This window comes from Hemitrygon akajei, chromosome 8, assembly GCF_048418815.1.
Source record: "Hemitrygon akajei chromosome 8, sHemAka1.3, whole genome shotgun sequence".
Lineage (NCBI taxonomy): Eukaryota > Metazoa > Chordata > Chondrichthyes > Myliobatiformes > Dasyatidae > Hemitrygon > Hemitrygon akajei.
In genome coordinates, this window is record NC_133131.1 from 20,196,178 (window position 1) to 20,218,089 (window position 21,912).

The 21,912-nt window shown below is 42.6% G+C and overlaps 1 protein-coding gene across 5 annotated transcripts in view; it reads left to right on the forward strand.

Moving 5' to 3' along the window:
• Positions 1-21,912, forward strand: part of ankrd13b (ankyrin repeat domain 13B) — a 483,016-nt gene that overhangs the window by 364,873 nt on the left and 96,231 nt on the right. For all 5 annotated transcript variants that reach the window (XM_073053400.1, XM_073053398.1, XM_073053399.1 and 2 more), the window contains exon 5: positions 16,723-16,866. In XM_073053400.1, the coding sequence (XP_072909501.1) occupies positions 16,723-16,866 (144 nt within the window). The remainder of the gene's footprint in view (positions 1-16,722; positions 16,867-21,912) is intronic.

Here is a 21,912-nt window from a genome sequence, read left to right on the forward strand (position 1 = left end):
CAGCAGCACTGCAGCTGGAGTACCAGGTTGTGATGCTAAACGTCAGCACACTCTCAACCACGCCTCTGTAGAATGTAGTTAAGATGTTAGTGGGGAGTGATGCTTGTTTAAGCTTCCTCAGGAAGTGCATTCTCTGCTGGGCCCATTTCACAATCCTAGTGGTGTTCCTGGACCAGGTGAGATTGTCTGAGATCTGCACCTCAAGGAACTTGATGTTTTCTACTCTCTCCACTGTGGAGCCACTGATGCTGAGGGGTGTGTGTTCAGGCTGAGACCGTCTGAAATCGACGATCATCTCCTTGGTTTTGGTGACATTAAGCATCAAGTTGTTGTCACTCCACCAGCTCTCTAGGTATTTGACCTCCTCCCTGTACATTGTTTCATCATTTTTGCTGATGAGCCCCACCACTGTGGTATCATCAGCAAATTTAACGATCAGGTTCTCCTTGAATCTGGCTGCACAGTCATGTGTTAGCAGTGTAAACAGCAATGGACTGAGCACACAGCCTTGTGGGGATCCAGTGCTCAGTGTGATGGAGTCAGAGATGTTCCTGACAACACGGACTGATTGTGGTTTCTCTGTCAAGAAATCCAGAATCCAGCGACACATGGCAGTGTTAAGGCCAAGCAGCGACAGTTTCTCCACTAGTCTCTGCGGGATGATGGTATTGAATGCTGAACTGAAATCAATGTACAGGATTCTGGCATAAGTGTCTTTATCGTCCAAGTAAAAGAGAACTGTGTGCAGTGTGGTGGATATTGCGTCCTCCGTAGAGCGGTTGGGACGATAAGCAAACTGTAGAGGATCCAGCGATGAGGGGAGGCTGGCTGTGATATGAGGCTTGACAAGCCGTTCAAAACATTTCATCACTGTGGGGGTCAGGGTGACGGGACGGTAATCATTCAGACAGGCTACAACTGATTTCTTTGCTACAGGGATGATTGTGGAGGTTTTGAAGCATCTGGGGACAATGGCTTGATTGAGGGAGATGTTGAAAATGTCTGTCAGGACATCTGCTAATACATCAGCACATTCCTTGAGCACACGCCCACGTCCAATGAAAGGGTGGTGAAAAAATTGAAAAATGAATGGAGCAAAGCCAAAATACAACTTACTCCATCTAGCGCCCCAAGAGAACTCCAATCGCTCATATTCTGGCACAAACTTGACATGCCCATCATGCTCAGCAGAGCATCACAGAACACAACCAATCAGAACATACCAAGCAGCAAAGGAACAACAGCAAAATAACAGCCATTGCTTGCTCCCACCCACACACACACACACATACACAGTCCTCCAATCCCAGGACAAGCCACTTTCAGCCTCCAGTCTCCAACAGACCTGTGGAATCACACATACTGGGCCTTGGACTTCCCCAGCGGACCTGCACAGATTTGCAGACCTGGAGCTCCAGCCATCCATAATCATTGTGGTAAAGATTATCAGTACCAATTGCAGGCAATCAATGGATCAGACAGAGTAAAGATCTGTTAAACATCACAAAGCTAGGGATAGATTGAAGTTGAAAGCATAAAGTGTTTCATGCAATGGAAGTACCTTGTTTAGTATCTTGAGCACGTTATGTAATACTCGCACAGTGAACTCCTATTTTCTCCCTTAATTTTCCGCTTGGCTGTACCTTTTAATTGGACAGATTCCATTGGTCGATATGACACCCTGATTAACAAGGCTGTGACTTTTAAACTGATTGCGATTGATGTATTTTCTCTGCATCCAGTATGTGCCCCAATATCACTGCTGCGTCTCTAAACACAACTGGGAAAACATCACCAATAATAATTCAGCTGCCTCTGCTCCGACTGGCTACAGAGGAAGGCAAGAAGAAGGTTATGAAGTGTTCTGAGCACAAGGAGAAGAACTTAAGATCGGAGGCATTTCTTAACCAGAAACCAAAGTAGACCAGTTAGAGCCGATGAATAGATTTTGGTACAACTTAAAGTTAATTTGGTAGAGTTCTAGTAAAGCTTTGGGTTTATAGAGAATAGAATGATAGCGGGCCAATCAAGAGAACAGGGATGTGCAATGTTTTCTTTCAGCCTATTAATTCAAGGGATTTTATTTCAGTTCAAAGCTTTGTTTTATTTTCTCCTGTCTTCTCCCAATCCATTGTGTTGTGGGAAAATTGTCAAAGCAAGGAGATGATTGGAAAGGAGATAAAAAAAGGGTGGGGAAAGGATGTTTGAAGCACTCAGAACATAGGAATGACTTTGAAGGTGGAGATGATCGATAAGATAATGATGCTTTTTTCTACTTGCAGATTCTCAAAGAGCAGACTTTCAAAATCCAAATGGGTTTTGAAGTATAAAAGTATAAAATATCAGCACAGTGACAACTGAAATAGTGTTTGCGGCAATTGGGAATTGCTGTCAGATTCAGTCAGTTCCCTTCAATCCAGTAAATATCCAGTGTGGTGAAATTGCCAGTTTTATGGTGTCAGTAAAACTCCATCAAAGGTAGCCGGCGGCATTGTTCGAGCTGTTACAGGAGCCTCCGTGGCAGTCCTCATGTTGTTAGGCAGCAAGTACAAGCTGAGAGAGGATTGCCCCTGACTGGTTACATCATAGTCTGCTTCAGCAGTCTGAATGTGCTGGAATGCAAGTAGCTGTGGAGAGTAGTGCATTCAGCCCAGTACTTAGCGGGTGCATCCTCCCCATTGTCGCTAGCATCTACAGGCACTGCTTCAAAAAGGCAACGTGCATCAATGACCCTCACGACCCAGGCCACACCATCTTCTCACCACTACCGTTAAGAAGGAGAAATAGAAGCCTCCTCACCACCAAGTTCAGGAACAACTACTTCCCTTCAACCATTTGGTTCTTGAACCACTAGCAAAACACTGATCACTAAGGTTTAGCAATACTGTGACCGCTTGGATCGCTTGGCTAAAATGGACTCTTTTTTTGTTATAATTGTTTTCTTCATTTTAAAAATTGTGTATAATTTATGTTTATGTTTTCATTGCATGTAAGTATTTTTCTTACACCTCTGTATGCATATACTTGTGCATATGACTGTAATCTTCATTCTTAAAGAGCAGTGTTGGTCAGAAAAGCAATATGGAATAGTGACCTGAGATACCAGAACATTAAAACTGTTTTGTATTCATTATTGCATAAGCTCGTTAGATGCATCGCTCTGGCAGGGAAAGGAAAGGGAAGATTAACTCTAACCTGGGACCTTCTGACAAAATGCTTCGAGCATGATCTTGTCAAAACCATCATTATAAACTGCCTTGTCTGAGAGACAAACTAAAGAATTCATGGCAGAACCAGCTCTTGCAAAATCCTCTGATCACCTGAGTGAGGGAATGTGAAAATGCCTGTGCCACGGCAGATGCTGATAACTGCTGGACCTGTCAATCCACACTGTTGTCCTCATCAACCCCGGCGCCAAACCATCAACAGCAGCAGAAATACTGACGCAAAAAACAAAGCAATAGCTTACAATGACTCCGCAAAAGTAATCTTTCTCAGACAGAGAAGCAGTCAGCTCCCGGCTATCAGGAGCCACAAAGTGTCCACGGTAAGCCAGCAAGTCCATCATAATAGTGTGTTACTCCATCGCAATTGGCATTCATAGGTTGCATGCTCATCATTTCTTAGGAGCAAATAAACAGCTTTACAAATACTTGAAGGTAGTGGCTCAACAGAAAACCAGTCACCAGAAGAATGAAAGTAAGTGGAAAGACAGCAACTGACTGACAGCCATGACGGGTTCTTCAATATTATCTGTAGTTCGGTCACCCAAGTCCATACTCCACTTGGAAGCAAAATTGGAGGTCAACTTATTCAAGACAGAGAGTCAATTAGTACTTGTTAGGAAGGACAATTTAATTATCCCCCTCAACCACAACTCTATGCTTGACAGGAGCATCCCACAGAGGACTGTCCAGTTCAGCAGTCCCACCACTTTTAACCAACAGGAAAGTGCAAAGTCCATGTCCCAACTAAAATAGAGAAAGACCTCGTGTGTACACGGTGGCTCCACAGGCCATTTAAAACTCAGTAGTGGAGAATTTCATGCAGAAAACAACAATCTCATTGTCTGCAGCTGGGAATCAGAGGATATTCCGCTGACCTCAATCAAGACCATCTTCGGCAAAGGTAACAAGTCTATCTGTGATAAGCACAGAGCAGATTTCCTGTTGTCTGTCCCAGGGAGGGCCATTGCCAGCTGCCCCCTCCCAGTGGCTGAAGCTGCTTCCTGAATTACAGCGGATTATGCCCAACTAAAGCCACAGAGGCTCTGATCTTCACAACAAAAGAAATACAGAAAGCTGTACCATTCACTGTATGTGACCCTTTCCAGCCTCATTAATGTCTTTGACTCCAGCAATTGTGAGGAAAAGTGAAAAAAATATAAAAGCACTTTCATTGAGCCATTCACAAAAAAAAATCATCTCAATCCAACATTTGCTTTGTGATGGGATGCATTCCTTGATTCAATCACCTGCAACAGAGCCAATCTCAAACGAATGAGTCATTCTTCCTGAGCAACACGCACAAAACACTCGAGGAATACAGCAGGTCAGGTACCATCTATAGGGGAAAATGGATAGTCAACGTTTCAGGCCGAGACCCTTCATCAAGAGTTCACACAGTCATTATTCCCACAGTTCTCCAAATTTTTCCTGTTCCGGTGTTACATATCACTTATGAACATTCTGTGGAAGTGGAGCAAATATTCAGAACTAATTAGGGCCCTGTAGAGGCTACCCTCTAGAGCTAAGATCATCTGAATCTGTTGTCAAGCTGCATTATGCAGGCTTGCAGTGAGTGCCAGAATTCCAGGCCCTCATTAGCGTATTCACTGAACCCAATATAAAGATGGGCCTTATGCACAATAGCTTGCCGGTAATCAGCACAGGACTTCGAGGCAAACGGTTCCGAGTTCAAATCCAGCTGGCTCCTTGCACATTGTCCATCCATGCTGGGTTGAGTGTCAAGCTAACACAAATGGTACAGAAATGTCAAGAATGCCGCCCGATGTGACACAAGGCGTGAAAAGGAACAACAACAATCTATACACAATATCTGTAAATATAAAGGTTCTCTACCAATCTGTACCATCTGTACAACCTGACTCCCTTTCAATCAAGGATCGCATCAAGATCCTGGGGAACATAGGCTACTTCTCACATCCTAGGGGCTGCCTCCCAGTAAAGCCAGGCATTGATGATAAATCTCACCTGCACCTTCAAAGTGCCAATGCAGTCTTCGCCTGTTTGAAGGTGACGACTCTGGTCTTGGCTCAAAGTTCATGGTTGACGTGGTACTGATGAGCTATATCCTGATAGGATTATGTGTCACAGCCATTCCAGTACTGAGTCACTGGTTACACTCAGTTGGCTCAGTTTTAAGTTGGCCATGTTGATTTGTACACCCGACACCAAACTCCTGCAGACATTACCAGGCAGACCGAGGAAAAGTTTTAAGGCAATGCCTAAAGAATTCAGTATTCCCTCTATTTCCAGAGAATCCCTGGATCAAAATTACCAAGGGACATTTGGGATCCTTGAGACCATCACACAGAAGTCATGTGTAAACAGGAGAAGAAGCACATCAGTTTAAAATCCCACCTTATCAGGTACCTCCTGCTCACCTTTGTTACAGTCAGCAGTTTCCACTGTGGTCTTATCAGTTACCTCACCACTCACACAACCAGAATGCTACCAGGTCATTCTTAATCCCAAGGAAATGCTTAGAGACTGGTCACACTGCATTTGCACCCTCCTACCAGTGGTGGCAACAGAGTGCCTTCCACGGGTGGGGACTGGGAAGTCGGTGGAATATGATGGTAATGAAGATGATTAAAATTCAGTTGTTATCCACTATTTATCCTCATCATTATTAATTATCATAATTTATTATTACTGAGCCATCAAGAATGAAATTAAAATCTGCACAACCCTTGATCGTTCTATCATTTGGAGGGCAAAATTGTATATATTTATTCTTGAATACAATTTTGCTCACCAGGGTTCAAATATACTTTTAATATGTCATAAATGCCATAGCAATTTGTATTTCCTGGTAATGTTACTGATTCCCAATTCTTATTTTTAATATTCTTAATGACAACCAGTCTATTTGAATAGCTTATATTATAAATACATAAAATTTGTGTTGGAACTATGAATATAAGGACAGTTATGTTCCTTCAACAGAGGAGACCAAATTATTATTTAAATTATTCCAAACATTAAATCCAGCTTTACATGAGCATTTGCAGTTAATCTACACTTGGCATCTGCAACACTGCAGGATATTAATGAGAAATACAACAGACTAAATTAGAGTTGTAAATTTAGTGAAAAATGGTTTGTACGGTTAGCTCCACACTTCTACAACAAGCTGCCTTGGAAACTGCAGATTTTTTTCTTCCATAACTATAGCACGGCAAATACCTTCTTGGGGAAATGAACAGAATCGGAATCAGATTAAATATCACCAGCATATGTTGTGAAATTTACTAACTTTGCAGCAGCAGTACAATGCAATGCATGGTAAATATAGGGAAAAAAACCCTGTGAATTACACTAAGTAAATCTCCACGGCACATCCGTAGAAATTTGCGCTTTTGGTGAAGTACCAAATCCCCGCAAACTCCTAATGAAACACAGCCACTGCCGTCCCTCCTTTGTAGCTGCATCGATCTGTTGGGTCTGGGATAGATCCTCAGAGATATTGACTCCCAGGAACTTGAAATTCCTGTGTGGATAGTCAGAGGCTTTTTCCCAGGGCTAGCACGAGAGGGCACAGTTTTAAGGTGCTGGGGAGTAGGTACAGAGGAGATGTCAGGGGTATGTTTTCTGCACAGAGAGTGGTGAGTGCGTGGAATGAGCTGCTGGCGACGGTGGTGGAGGCGGATACCTTTTAAGAGACTCCTGGATAGGTACGCAGAGCTTAGAAAAATAGAGGGCTATGGGTAACCCTAGGTGATTTCTAAGGTAAGGACGTGCTCAGCACAGCTTTGTGGGCCGAAGGACCGTTTGTGCCGTAGGTGTTCTACATTTCTAAATTGCTCCATGAAATTATGGTCTTGGTTCTATCAGAATCAGAATTAGGTTTAATATCACTGACATAATGTCATAAACGTTGTTTTGCCACAGTAGTGCAGTGCAATACATAAAAACAATTGTAAATTAGCAAAAGAAATACATTAAAAATGAAATTAAATAAGTAGTGCAATAAGAGACCAAAAATAGTGAGGTTGTGTTCATGAGTCTGTTTAGAAATCTGATGACAGAGGGAAAAATAAGTCATTTAAACGTTGAGTGTGTAGCTATATGGACAAAGCTCGGGCATGTATAGCACGCCTTCAATCCCTTCATCCACTTGTGGGCACTTGGTTCTTTGTTATTATTAGAATACTTGGTACTGGTTATAGTGTGACATCAAAGATCAAAAAAACAAAAATTAAGAAGCAAAAAAATACGTTTCTCCCTCCTCAGTTACTACCTGTACTGTTCTGTGTTTTCAGCATTTTCTTTTGTTATATATGAAATCAAAGATATTTAACTATTTGACAAGACATTTAACTGCTTCACCAGCCATGCTCTCTTGTTATGACATAGAATCACCATCATTAGCAGAAAAGCTTGAAATGAGAAATCGTTTTGTTGCCCTCCCTGGACATCCCAGTAGAGCTGAAGGGAACGTAGTGATGATGGCATACTCATCCTGACAGCTTATTTGAAGATAAATTTCTTATGAGGACCATTGCACTGAACTCCACAGAAACACATCCTGACCAAATCACACTCTAGGAATATCTGCATTTCCAGCAATCCAGCTGCATTCTCCATTTGGAGTCTGATCCGGTTATAAAGCCAATACTTCCTAGGTAATAAGGTGCAAGTGGAAAGAGTTATGACTTCTTTTTCAAGTTGCTCTCAGCTGACTCTGTTGGAAAGTACATAATTGCATTTGTTTTGGAATGTCCCTTGCATTAAAATAGCCTGCTGTCATTCATTGTACAATAGGTGCATGCAAAAGTGGATTCTAGATGATGATCTGCTAAAGAAGCACAGGTTGAATTGTATCTAAGTTAGTTCCCCACCTCCAGGCAAGGAACACTGGTAAGTTGGTGATCATTGTATGAAGGCCACTTTAAATGGTCAAGCTTGCATATCCCTCTCTTTCTCAATTGAATTCCAAGGCAAGGAAGTGTCAGTGAATGTGTGCAGGTTTTCACACATCAGAGATTTCAATGGTGGTGACATTCAAAGGTTATTTAACTCACTGTCATGGTTTTCCACACTCCGATGCTCCTCATCGGCCATTTGCAATGCAAACTGACAAATCAGCATGCCAAGAGCTCCAGGGGTAATGTTTGAATGAAGTGAACATCTTAATGGTTACGCTTCCTTGACCAAAAGTTTAATAAGCAGCTGCTGGCAATGAAGCAGTGCATAGTAAAGGGGGATTATCCCAGCTTGCAGAGAAGGGCTCATTCTGGGTGCAACTGAAATTTGCCCTGCTTGAATAGTGTGAGAAGGAGGGATCTGGTGGAACTGAGGGGCAATGAGTCAGTGGATGAGGTCTGAGTGAGGAGATTCAGGCCGCAAAGGGCAATATGATGGGGTGGACTGGGATGTGAAAAGAGGCTCAAGATTTTCATTAAACACCAAAGGGAGGTTTTATATATAGATGAGATAATTTGATATAAAAATGGCTAATGCCAGTGCAGCTTAAATGTTACTGATAATTCTACCTGCATTTTATCTGTCATTCCTTATTGTGCTAGTTTAAATTAAGTAAGCGTAAATTACCCAGGATAATGGTTAGGGGAAGGCAGGAGATTGGGGCTGAAGGGAAAATTGGATTAGCCATGATGAAATGGTGGAGCGGACTCAATGGCCGAATAGCCTAATTCTGTTGCTTTATCTATGGCCTTATAATTCAGGGATAATCCAGGATATTCAGGCTGGTGAGCCTCACGTCAGGTAGGGAAACTATTGGAGAGGATTATTAGCGATGGGAATTACATAATCTTAAAGAACATGTGCTAATTTGGGACAGTTGGGGTGACTTTGAGTAGAAGAGTAATGTCCTACCAACTTGATTGAGTTTTTGAGGAGGTGACTTAGGTAATGGATGAGGGTAAGTCAGTAGATGTTAACATGGACTTTAAGGTTTTGATAAGATCCCTCATGGTAGGTTGATTAGGAAGATTAAAATACGTGGGGTTCACAGTGAATTGGTTGTTTGGACTCAGAACTGGCTTGCTCATAGTAGACAGACATTAGTAGTAGATAGGTTTTTCCATCTGGAGGTCTCTAACTTGTGGTATTCCATGGCATCAGCACTGGAGCTATTTGTGATGTATATAAGTGACTTGGACAGAATTCTAGATGGGTTGGTTAGTCGATCTGCAGTCAACATAAAAGTTGGTGAAGTGGAGAAGATCATCAAACGATATAGCAGGTCATAGATCAGTTGCCCTCAGCTGTCTGGGTTTGACCATGAATATTGCATCCTAGCTGTCTACATGATACACAAGCCAGGCCAGTTGGACATGGAGAGCATGCAGCAGGTTCTTTCTCTCCACACAGCTGATGAATCCAAAGGAACGGCAGAGAGCAATACAGTTTAGCATCAGCGGTGTTGCAGGAGTTGCCAGTCAGTGCTGAACTTAACATAGGACTGACTTTTGAGCTCCAGTTCTGGGTTCGTCCTCAGGGCTTAATCCAGCACCTTCCCATGAGTGGGTATAGCAGCAAGGCAGTGGGCATTTGAGATCAGAGTTTTCCTTCTCCTAGATGAGTTGCAAACCACGGCTGTCAAGCCCCATCTGCCTGAAGCGACTGGTTTTAAGATGCCAGTAAACTGCCTTTGCCCCTTCTCCTGTCAGTAGAAATGATTCCACTGGGCTTAGTAGCTAAGCCGCCCATGAAGACCAGGAGATGGACTTGGTTCTCAGAGGCTATTTGAGACACACTCTATTTGGAGCGAGTAGTAGGTATTGGGAGCTTATCCATAATACCTCCCACAGCTCTGACAACTTTTTGGACCGTTTACAATTATGGACAAAGTTAATGCAAAATTAATGCATTTTAATCCAGGCATGTATGAATTGTTGCACATTGGGAAGTCAAATGTAAGGGGAAAACATACAGTTAATAACTCTGCCATGGACAGTCCCAAGCCTGGCTTTGAGAAAAGGAGGAGAGCCAGCAACCTCATCCCATAAACACCCAGAGCTACAGAAACACCAGCAGAAGCTCCGAAGACCTCATCCTTGGGAGAGGAAAGATCTTCGCCTAGAAGACATATGAAGCTGTGTGGTGAAACACAACTTCACAGGCTCGATCAACCGTCTATCAACCCAGGACAGAGGACTCTGGCGAGCTGTTGTTGGCAGCCTATGCCCCAATAGGTGTGATGAGCTTAACAAGAAGAGGAGAAATACATCTAATGGTAGGACCCTTATCAACCATAAGGTCATAAGATATAGGAGCAGAATTAGGCCATTTGGCCCATTGGGTCTGCTCCGTCATTCCATCATGGCTGATCTCTTAGCCCCAATGTTGATGTACAGAGGAACATTTGGGTCCCAGTTCATGGCTATGCAATTAGGCATAGTGGTAAAGAAGGTGTATGGCGTGTTTACCTTCAAAGTATAAGGGTCAGGAAGTTATGTTACAGTTGTATGAAACGTTGGTAATGCTGCATTTGGAGTATTCTGTGCATTTCGTGTCATCCCATCACTATAAGGATGTGGAGGCTTTAGAGAGGGCTGAAATGAGGTTTTCCAGGGAGCTATAAAGAAAGGTCGGACAAACCTGGATTGATTTCTCAGGAGGCAGATTGGAGCCCTGATAGGTATTTATAAAATTATGAGTGCATAGGCAGGGTAGACAGCCAGAAACTTTTTCTCAGAGTAACAGATGTTAAATAGGAGTGGGATGAATTAAAAGTAAAAGGATGAACACTCAGAGGAGATATGAGGGGCAGTTTTTTTTTTAAAATTCAGAGGGAGACAAGTACCTGAAAAAGTGCGCTAGGTATTCTGGTGAAGGTAGATACGAAATGGTGTTCAGGAAGCTGGTTGATAAGCACATGAATACGTAGGGAATGGAGGGATATTGATGATGTGCAGGCAGACGGGTTTAGATTAACTTTGTACCATGTTCCACACATTGTGCGTCAAAAGGCCAGTGTCTGCACGGTACTGTTCTATACTCACCCAGCAGGGCAGAGACAGGTCATAAAGTGATTCAGCCCCCTGGTGTCCTAGGCTCTGTTTCACAGGTAGCCATGTCTGGTTCCGTAGCCTGTGCAACCGATCGTAGGCTCTGACCAAAATATGGCGTCTGGGGCCCTATTCATATCTGACTACTGAGCCGCATGATGTGAATTGGTAGCTTCAGTTTTCATTCAGAGACCCCTGCTGGGAGGGAGCCATTCACTGTGATCAGCAATGTGACAAGGCCAAACTCCCAATTTCGTACAAGTACTATCCAATTAGTGCCAGGAGAAGATATAAAAGAAACCCTCTTCCCCTACTATAGAAGAGACCCAGTTTATAAACCTTTATGAACAGATGCATGAGTTTCCTTGTGCTTCTCCAGCCCTGCATCATAGTTCTAAAATTATGTTTAATCGTTTATATCAGCACCAATTGCCTGTACAAACCCATATTCTTTGACATTTTTATAAAATATGAGAGACATAAATAGGGTAGGCAGTCAGAATCTTTATCGCAAGATAGAATCGTCAAGTACTAGAGGCCTTGCAGTTATGGTGAGAAAGGGAACCTTTAAAGGAAAGCAGTTGACGTTTTGGGCCATGACCCTCTATTGGTGCTGCCTGACCTGCTAAGTTTCTCCAGCATTTTCTGTGTGTTGCTCAAGATTTGCAGCATCTGCTGAATCTCTTGTGTTTACATTTAAAGGAAATGTGTGGGGCAAGTTTTATTACACTGAGAGTGGAAGATGCCCAGAAGAGACTGCTGGGACTGGTAGAGGAGCAGGCACAATAGTGGCATTTAAGAGGCTGTTAGCTAGACACGTGAATGTTAAGGAAATGGAGGGGCATGGATCATCTGCAGGTAGAAGATATTTAGTTAATCTTGCCGTTATGTTCTGAGAAGGTATATTTTCTTGAGCTTTTTCTTGTGCTGTACTGTCCTTTGTTCTACATTCTCTTCCTACAATATCCAAAAGATATCATTATTTCACTACAGTAGACTAGACGTCTCATTGGAGGAACTCAGCAGGTCAGCACCATCTGTGGAAATGAATAAACAGTTGACGTTTCAGGCCAAGACCCTTCATCAGTCCTGATGAAGGGTCTTGGCCCAAAATTCAACTGATTATTCATTTCCATAGATCTTGCCTTACCTGCTGAGTTCTTCCAGCAATTTGTGAGTCTTGCCTTGGATTTTCAGCATCTGCAGATTTTCTCCTGTTATAGATGTCTCATTGTCTGTTCTATGCTTTTCATTGTGGGATCCTCCCAGTCTAATCAATTTTCTCACTGTACAACAGCTACACCTTGTAAATATTTTCCATTATTTATTCTGAAAATCTTCCCAAAGTGCTCCATGATGTATCATAGATCCTCTTTTGATTATTTTTGAAGCCTCAGAGCACGAACCACCAGATTCAGGGACAACTTCCATCTCACTGTTGTCAGATTGTTGAACAGTCCTTCCATAAGCTAAAGGATGAATTCGTGAAGTCATGATTTCCTAATTTATTTTTCATACCTCTTGCACTTTATTTGCCTATTTTCACTCTCTGTAACTGTAACAATTTATTCTGCATTTTGTTTTCAATTTTGCACAGTACTGTAGTAATTTTATGTTTTGCACTGTACTGCTGCCAAAGAAAAAAACACATATTTCATGACATATGTGAGTGATGATAAACCTGACTCTGATATGGGTCTCTGTTGTGGATTGAGAGTGGGAAGGGGGCAGGGAGATGGGAATCATGGTTGGGAAAAGAGGAAGGGAGAGGGGAGGAAGCAGGAATCACCAGAGAGACATCCTGTAATGACCAATAAACCAACTGTTTGGAATCAAATTACCTTGACTGGTGTCTCAGGGCTGGGCATGCCTGTACCCACGCCACCCCCAGCCCCTGCCTCTGCCACCTGTCCCACACCCCACTGGTGGCACTCCACCCTTGCTATTCCTAATATCCTTTGCTCCTGGCAGATTTACAAACTTGCTCTCCCCTGCACATTGACAAATAGAGTACTGTGGAAATGTCTTAGGAACCTTAGCTATAAATGTGTGCCCAAGACTTTTGCACAGTACTGTACTATCTCAATATACCTATGCCTGGAATGATATGTTGGGATAGCACGTAACCAATGGCTTTTTGCTATTTTTTGCTATTGTTTTGGTATATGTGACAACAATAAACCAGTCTAGATTCAGATTCAGATTTATTTTATTTATCACATGTACATCAAAAAATACAGTGAAATGTATCATTTGCGTTAACAACCAACAAAACTTGATGATATGCTGGAGACATCAGTGGACCAATAAATCAATAAGTTAGTTAGTTACTGCCTGTTACATCGCTGGCATTTAGGGTAACAGTGAAGGTCCTCCACCTCTGCTGGTGCTCACTGATATGGAAGGATTCTTCATTGCCGTTTCTCTAACAATTTTTTTGACTAGTCAGAGTTGTTAGCCCTGAGCTGAACTCCCAAACCTGAAGGACCAGAGAACCGCTCTTACTCCGATCTCTACTCTTTGACCTGTTTGGCATGAGTGACCCTACCAAGAGTCAACGCAGCAAGGCCCTGACTCCAGCCAACGTGTCTCTCCGGGCCATTGAGGCATGCAAGCCTCCAAAGCCTGTGACAAGATTGTAGTCCTCTTGGAGGAATAAATCAATAAAGACGTGAATTTGTGCAGCGTTTGGATCCAAAGCAAATGGCATCGATTAGCTGAGTTGTTCCAGAATTTTCATTTTTGTTTAAGCTGGCATTTTCCGCCTTGACACGCCATTTGCTGAAACGACTCGAAACAATTTGATTTGCGCTGCATAATTATAAAGGCCTCTATCAAATCACCCCTGCAGTTTCCAACATAAGTGCTTGTTAGTTTTATTGAAGCTCCAAAGGGAAACTGAGATTATTTTCCCCATTCCTTCCAATCGTTCACCTGTGCTGTAAAAGCAGATACAAGTGATCTGTCTATCCGTGTAATTACGCCCCCGGGGTAATTCATTTTGTAGCAGTTGCTCATTAGGGACTGGTTGTCCTAACATGCTGTAGAAGGTTTTGTGGCACCAGGCTCAAATCCTCCAGGCTCCCTGCCGACACACCGCAAACTGCAGCACATCAGCTGTCCTCATGAGAGCAGATGAAGACTGCAAAAAAAACAAAACAGTTTACCATCAAGTAGGATCATCTCTGGAGGTAATATCCATGCTTAATGAGGTGTTGCTGAAAGAAGTTTAACCTATTTGGTTCCCTTTTCACGGATTTTTAGGGTCAATCCTTGCACTTTGTGTAATCTGTCAGCTGTAGCGTGGAGAGCATTCTAACTCACTGCATCACTGTCTGGTATCGGGGGGGGGGGGGTGGTGGGTGCAGCTACTGCACAGGATCGAAAAAAGCTGCAGAGAGTTGTAAGCTTAGTCAGCTCCATCATGGGCACCAGCCTCTGTAGTATCCAGGACATCTTCAAGGAGCGATGTCTCAAAAAGGCAGCATCCATCACTAAGGACCCCCCATCACCCAGGCTGTGCCTTGTTCTCATTGTTACTATCAGGGAGGAGGTACAGCAGCCTGAAGGCACACACTCAGTGATTCAGGAACAGCTTCTTCAACTCTGCCATCCGATTTCTGAATGGACAGTGAACCCGGGAACACTACTCACTACATTTTAATTTCTATTTTTCCACTACTTATTTAGTTTAACGTAGGGCCTCCGTCGGTCAGAGTTGACCATATATTGTATCCTTAGCTGTCCAGATATGCAGGTTTGTGCAGTATGATATGGCGAGCAAGCTGCCCCTCTCCACTCACCTGATGAACCCAAAGGAACAGCAGAGACCAATACAGTTTGGTACAAGAAGCGTCACAGGAGTTGCCAATCAGCATTGAACTCAGTGTAGGACTGCCTTAGGGACAGGGATGAGCCCCATCTGCCCAAAGCAACTGGTTTTAAGGCACCAGTAACCCACCTTTGCTCCTTCTCCTGTCAGTAGAAATGGTTCCACCAAGCTTAGTAGCTAAGCTGCATGAGAAGGCCAGGACCTGGACTTGGTTGTCAGAGACTATTTGAGGCGCACGCTATTGGGAGCATTTAATAGGTAGGGAGCATTTACCTCCCCCGGCTATTACTACCTTAAGGATCCTGTGCAGCAGTATCTTAGAGATCTTTTGCCAGTCTGTTGAGTGAGTGTAGTCTTCTCTGCGGCTTTACGTTGGGGGAGCAACATCGGTGCTGGTGATACAAAAAGACTAAATAAACTCATCAAAGAGGCTGGATCCAAGTTCTCCTGAGTTAGTGGTGGAGAGGAGGTCACTAAACAAACTGTTACCTATTATGGACAATCTCTCACATCCTCTCGCATGACCTTTTGAATCACCCTTTCGAACAGACTTGTTCAGCTCCGCTGTGACAAGGGTCGTTACAGAAATAAGCATATACAACAATTCATCTCTGTGCGACAGGAGAACACACATCATAGTGCATTAGTCTCTGTTTTATTATTTTGCATGTTGTTATTGCATATTATTGTACATTGGTACACTATTTTTGTGTATATTATTATTCTGTAATTGTTAGTTAAGCATACTGCTAAGCGTGTTTTTAAATGTTGCTGCTGTATCAACAGAATTTTCCACTCGGGATCAATCAACTATTATTATTAGTTTAATTATTTTATATATATATTTACTGTAATTCACAGGTTTTTCAATTATTATGTATTGCATTGTACTGCAAAGACAACAAATTTCACAACATTTGCTGTTGATATTAAACTTGATTCTGATTACAAAGTTTCCCACATGCATGGAGTCAGTGTCTTTATTTCCAGTGTCAATATTAATCGAACAAAAACTGTTTTTAAATTCAAGATTCAGGATTGTTTATTGTCATTCAGCAATACACAAGTGTAAAGGTGAATGAAATGACTTTTACTCCAGATCAGATACAGCATATAAAAGACACAATAAGCATAAAGAACACAATAAAAACAGAATAAATATAAATACATAAGATTAGCTTATATACACACACTGATTGTATGTATATAACATGATGCTAGGTACAGGTGTATCTGTAAATAGGGTGACTGCAAATGGAAATTATAATGCAGTAGTCATGTGTGTTGTAGTGGGGTGGGTTAATGGATGGATTCATAATTCCACTTTTTAGAATAAGGACTTAGAAAGAATTCAATTGAATTATGTTGTTTGGTATTTTGATGCCTGATGTGACCATGTGAAGGATGTTAGCAACCGGACTGTTATACTCAGTTGCAGTGCGGGGTCTTGACCACAAATGGTGACAATTCCTTTTTCCAAACAGATACTGATCAGCCTACTGAGTCCCCCCAGCAGTTCATGTTTTACACAATATTCTGCCCATTGTAACCAAGTTGCTTCCAATGTTCGCATTCTGATTCACAGTTTAAGTGGCTTTGCTTTACAAAAGGGTCTGCTACATCCAATGGATCCAATGCTAATGGTTTGCTCCCTTTCTTGGCTTTGCAGTGCCCCTGGTCTCCAAGATCTGTCCAAGTGACACGTACAGGGTTTGGAAAAGTGGACAGAACCTGCGGGTGGACACCACATTGCTCGGCTTTGATCACATGACCTGGCAACGAGGAAATCGTAGCTTTGTCTTCCGAGGACAAGGTCGGTATTAACTAACTGGCTTTCCTCCTGCAGAGTGCTGGCTTTTTAATTTTTGAAAAGTAAAATGTTTGCAGTTCCCCTATCTTACTCAAAGCACCTCAGGGGTAAAGATGTTTCTGAAGTGTGGTAGTTTCTCTTCATAATGTGCTCCTGTAAGCTATTATGGCATAACATGGTTGTTTATGGTTCCTGTTTAATACAGAATCTTGCTCCATGCTCTCTGTACACAGCTGTTCAACTTTCTAATAGCTTGTAGAGGGAGTGGAGGAACAGACTCTGCAGCGTGTGCTTTCATTACATACAGAGAGATTGATTTGTTTCTATAAGAGAACAGTATTACTACCAGCCTCAACTAGCTCCGAAGCCCCAGTGGGCAGCTTACTAGAGATTGATGCCACCAATTTAACCTAGAAATTCACTGGATTAAGACTTGGCGCAGAAAGAAAACCGAAGCAGATATATAAAGCAAGGTCATGGGTAAAACAGGATCAAAACAAAAATTGTTTTTTGAAAAAGTAGTCCCACTCTCACCGCTGAGGTGGGAAGTTGAACAGCCAGTTTTCAACAGCACACGTTTTCTCCCCCAGAGTAGTGTGGACAAACTTCTAGGACCATATGAAACCCAGCTCAATCGCTGTCTTGGAGTTTGGAACTTGTATATTTTCACACATTTACACTTGACTTCTAAACCTTTCCATAGCTGGGCAGGCAACGACCAAAGCATGCCTTTTCATTGACAAAATGTCAGATCATTAAACTAGGGACTTCCTTGCCTGCTACTAGTTTTCCATTGTGTCATTACATGCTATCTTTGTCCTGTTTCGGCAAGTCACTTCGATCTGGTAAAACTTCACTAAACACGATGCCGTGAGGAACTAAAGAATAAAAGATAACCTCTTTGGAGCAATGGCATTTTACTTCTGTTAGTACGTACTGTACATTATGGGTGGTGGGGTGGAGATATCCCTCTACCAAAGGAGATGTAGGGTGCTCCTTCCCTTCACTAGGCTGTAGGTCACCTTTGGACAAGGTTAGCACCTGCTTAGACCCCCACCCCACCCCTGATCAGGGTCTTGTGAAGCCATGGGAGCAGGTGTGGTGGATAGTTGTATAAGCAGCTGGTGCATATCACAAGTCCTGGTTTGTACTGTACCTCAATGGTCAGGTCTTGAGGACATGGAGTGTGCTACATTAATAGTGTTCATCTAATCTTTACCTGTAAATTTAAACTTGGTGCACTACCCCACTACTGACACCCCTAACAAGAATCTCGAGGAACTCTGCAGGTCAGGCAGCATCTGTGGAGGGAAATGTACAGTAGATGTTTCAGATTAAGATTCTTCCTCTGGACACAGATCTGCTTGACCTACTGAATTTCTCCAGACTCTACAACTGATGTTCTCAGTATTACTTCAAAGGTTCAAAGTTTCATTTATTATCGAAGTGTACAACTCCGAAATTCTTCTTCTCCGGGTAGCCATGAAACCAAGTAAGGCAGCATGACCATCAACCCCCAAATCCCCCCTCCCACACAAAAAAACAAACAAAAACGGAACAGGCACATCAACCCCCAAATCCCTCCTCCCACAAAAAAACAAACAAAAACGGAACAGGCACATCAACCCCCAAATCCCCCCTCCCGCACAAAAACAAACAAAAACGGAACAGGCACATCAACCCCCAAATCCCTCCTCCCACAAAAAAATGAACAAAAATGGAACAGGCACATCAACCCCCAAATCCCCCCCCCCACAAAAAAACGAATAAAATCGGGACAGAAACAAGTATTACTTGTTTTACTTCTGCATTTACTTCAGTCTTTTTTGTGTAGTTTTCCAATCTATTGTATTTTTTATTCTACTGAGAATGCCTGCAAGAAAATGGATGGCAGGTGACATATATGTACTTTGATAATAAATTTACTTTGAACTTTGGAAAAGAGTACAGTCAACATTTCAGGCGGAGATCCTTCAGGACCCTTTTCCATAGACGCTGCCTGACCTGCTGAGTTCCTCCAGCATTGTGTGTGTGTTGCTTAGAAATCAGTAGATGGAGTGAAATAAAGATGATTTAAGACCTTGAAAACATTTCTCATCTTGCTAAGTTTGACCCTTGAATAATGAACCTTTATTCAGATGCCGCTCTCATTACTAATCAAAATCAATGCGTTCCTTTCAAGGGAAGGAGCTATCTGCGGGCTTGAACACCATTCTTCGCTCTTTTCATTAGCAACGCTGAGTGACTTGCTGTTCTATTGTCACTCACATGTTTTGAAGCTCTGCGGGCGCGTGCAATCTGTGATTGCAAATCTGCCAGCAAGCATAAATAAGAACAGAAAAGGAACGGACCAGTGAGAAGGTATCCTCATTGTCTGAAAGGGCAACTGTCAGCAATGTAATGTGCTTCTGTTGCGCATCTCTTAGTAAACTCATAATATTGTGTCAAGGGAAAACATTCAGTCTTTCCTAGAAATGACTGTGTGTTAACTAAAATAGGAAACAGAACAATACAGAACAAAGCTGTCATGACAATCAGGCAAGCTCCCTCATTGGGATTTGTTGAGCTTACTCAGTTCTGTTTAGCTCCCTGCACATTTTTCGTTGGTTCAGTAGCCAAAGCATAAGACGCAACAATCTCAAGTTGATTTGTGGTGAACATCCGCTGGGAATTCGCGAAGAGCAATCATGGTCAAAGACCATGATCGTCCATAGCAGACAACTTGGCACATAATGATAATGATGATGCATTGGAAGAATATACCACATGATACAGCACTGAAACAGGCATTTTGACCTCCCAAATCTGCATTATACAGACCCTCCACTATTTGCAATCTTACTCTCCCCACAACCCCTGAGATTCTATGAGTTACTGAAGGTGACGGGTAACGAGGGCCAATTACCCTGCCATGGGTGGTATGGTAGTCCATAGATGGCACAGTAGATGAGGGCAGCACGGCAGCCGTTGGGTGGCTTGGCGGCCTATGGTTTAGCGCAGCACTTCTCAGTGCTCGATTCCTTCCACCGTCTGCAAAGAGTTTGTATGTTCTCCCTGTGACCGTGTGGGTCTCCTGTGGGTACTCCAGTTTCATCCCACATTCCAAAGACCTGCGGTTAAGGCTGGTGAGTTGTGGGCATGCTATGTTGGAGCCGGAAGTGTGGCAACACTTGCGGGATGCCTAGCGCAATCCTCGTTGATTTGAGTTGTCGCAAGCACGTCAGAGCATGTTTTGATGTTTCCATGTACATATGACAAATAAAGGTCACCTTTCATCTTTACCAATTCCCACGCCGTTGGGAATTTGGAGGAAATTGGAGCGTCTTGAGGAAAACCTTATAGCCACAGAGAGACCATGCAAGGGCAGCACACAAAGAACCGGAGGACAGTCTTGATCTGGAGAAGCAACCCAAAAGCTCTACCAGTATGCCACTGGCCTGCTCAGCTCATGCTTACCTTCCCACTCCACTTTGTAGTAAGATGAGACCACAAGTATTAGTCAAGACTGTAGCCCAGTAAGCTCGGACGAGAGGGGTGGTAAACACCCATTTTCTGCAGATTTTTGCACGTTATCCCGAGTAATTTGTTGTTATAATGCATCTGATGTGATTGCAAGGGTGTTCTTCACCTGTACACGAAAATCAAAGACATTGCAGATGCTGAAAATATGAAATTAGAACAGGAAATGCTGGAAAGACTCACCAGGTCAGTCTGCATCTGTGGAAAAAGAAACTATTAATAATTCAAATCTCATTTGAATGGGGTCACTGATCATAGGGAAAAATTTAAGTGCTGTTAAATATTTAATTTGCATGAATGTTTTTATAAGCATTTATTAGTATCTTAATTAAATTTACTATTGTAAAATGCTTTTAATATTCTTTACTTGCTTGGTTACTTAAATCTCTGGAGTAATTTTTAAATCTCTATCAAGAATATTTAGTGTCATAAAATATTGCACAGGATAGAAACAGGCCTTTGGACTCAACTCCTCCTTGCCGACATGATAATTACCAGTGCGAATCACATTATACCCCCAAACTTTTCATGTCTGCATTTGCATCCAATTGTCTCTTACAAACTCTGTAATTATATCTGCATCTGCCTCCACCACTCCTTCGGGCCGCTCATTCCATATAACCACTAACGTCCGCGTGAAAAACTTGTTCCTCACATCACCTTCATATTTTCCACCACTCAACTTAAGCCTGTGTCCTCTAGTTTTAGTTACCCCAGCCTAGGAAGAAGACTCCATCTACCCTATGCATGTTCCTCATTATTTTATGAAGTTCTATCAGGTCACCCATTAGAGACCTATATCCCAGAGAGAGTAAACACAGCCTATTCACTCTCTCCATTTCAGACAACACCCTTGTGAATCTCTTTTGCACCCTTTCCAGTGCTCTCACGTGCTTCCTGCAGTATGGCGATCTGAAGTGTGCACAATTTTCCAAGTGTGACCTGACCAATGATCTGCAGAACTGCAGTATGACATCATAACTCTTCTACTCGATGCCTCATGCCATAAAGGCAATCTTTCTAAATGCATTCTTCACTACCTTCTCCTCCTGTGTTGCCATTTTCAGGGGTCTATGAACCTGCACCCCGAGGTCCCTCTGTATATCAACACTCTTGAGGTACCTTCTATTACCACCATATGCCCTATTAATATTTAACATGCCTGAATGTATTAACTCACATTCGTCTGGATTAAATCCCACGTGTTAACCCTCTGCCCAGCTTGCCAACGTGTTGTCCCTTTGTATACTTTCACGACTTTCTTCGCTATCCACTGCTCCACCATTTTGTTTTGTTGTCAACCAACCTGATAATCAGTTTACCTACATTCTCATCCAAGTGATACATAAGAACCAGCAACGATCCCTGAGGTAGGATTCCTCACAAACTGCGTGGTAGTAATTACCAGGAGGATGGGTTTAATCATGGTAGTAGGGGAACAAACTTTGGTCAAGGCCTTGGGAATAACTGACTTGCTTTCTATCAAAGGGGTCTCATCGATTTTTTTTCTTAGCTGAACAATACATTTAA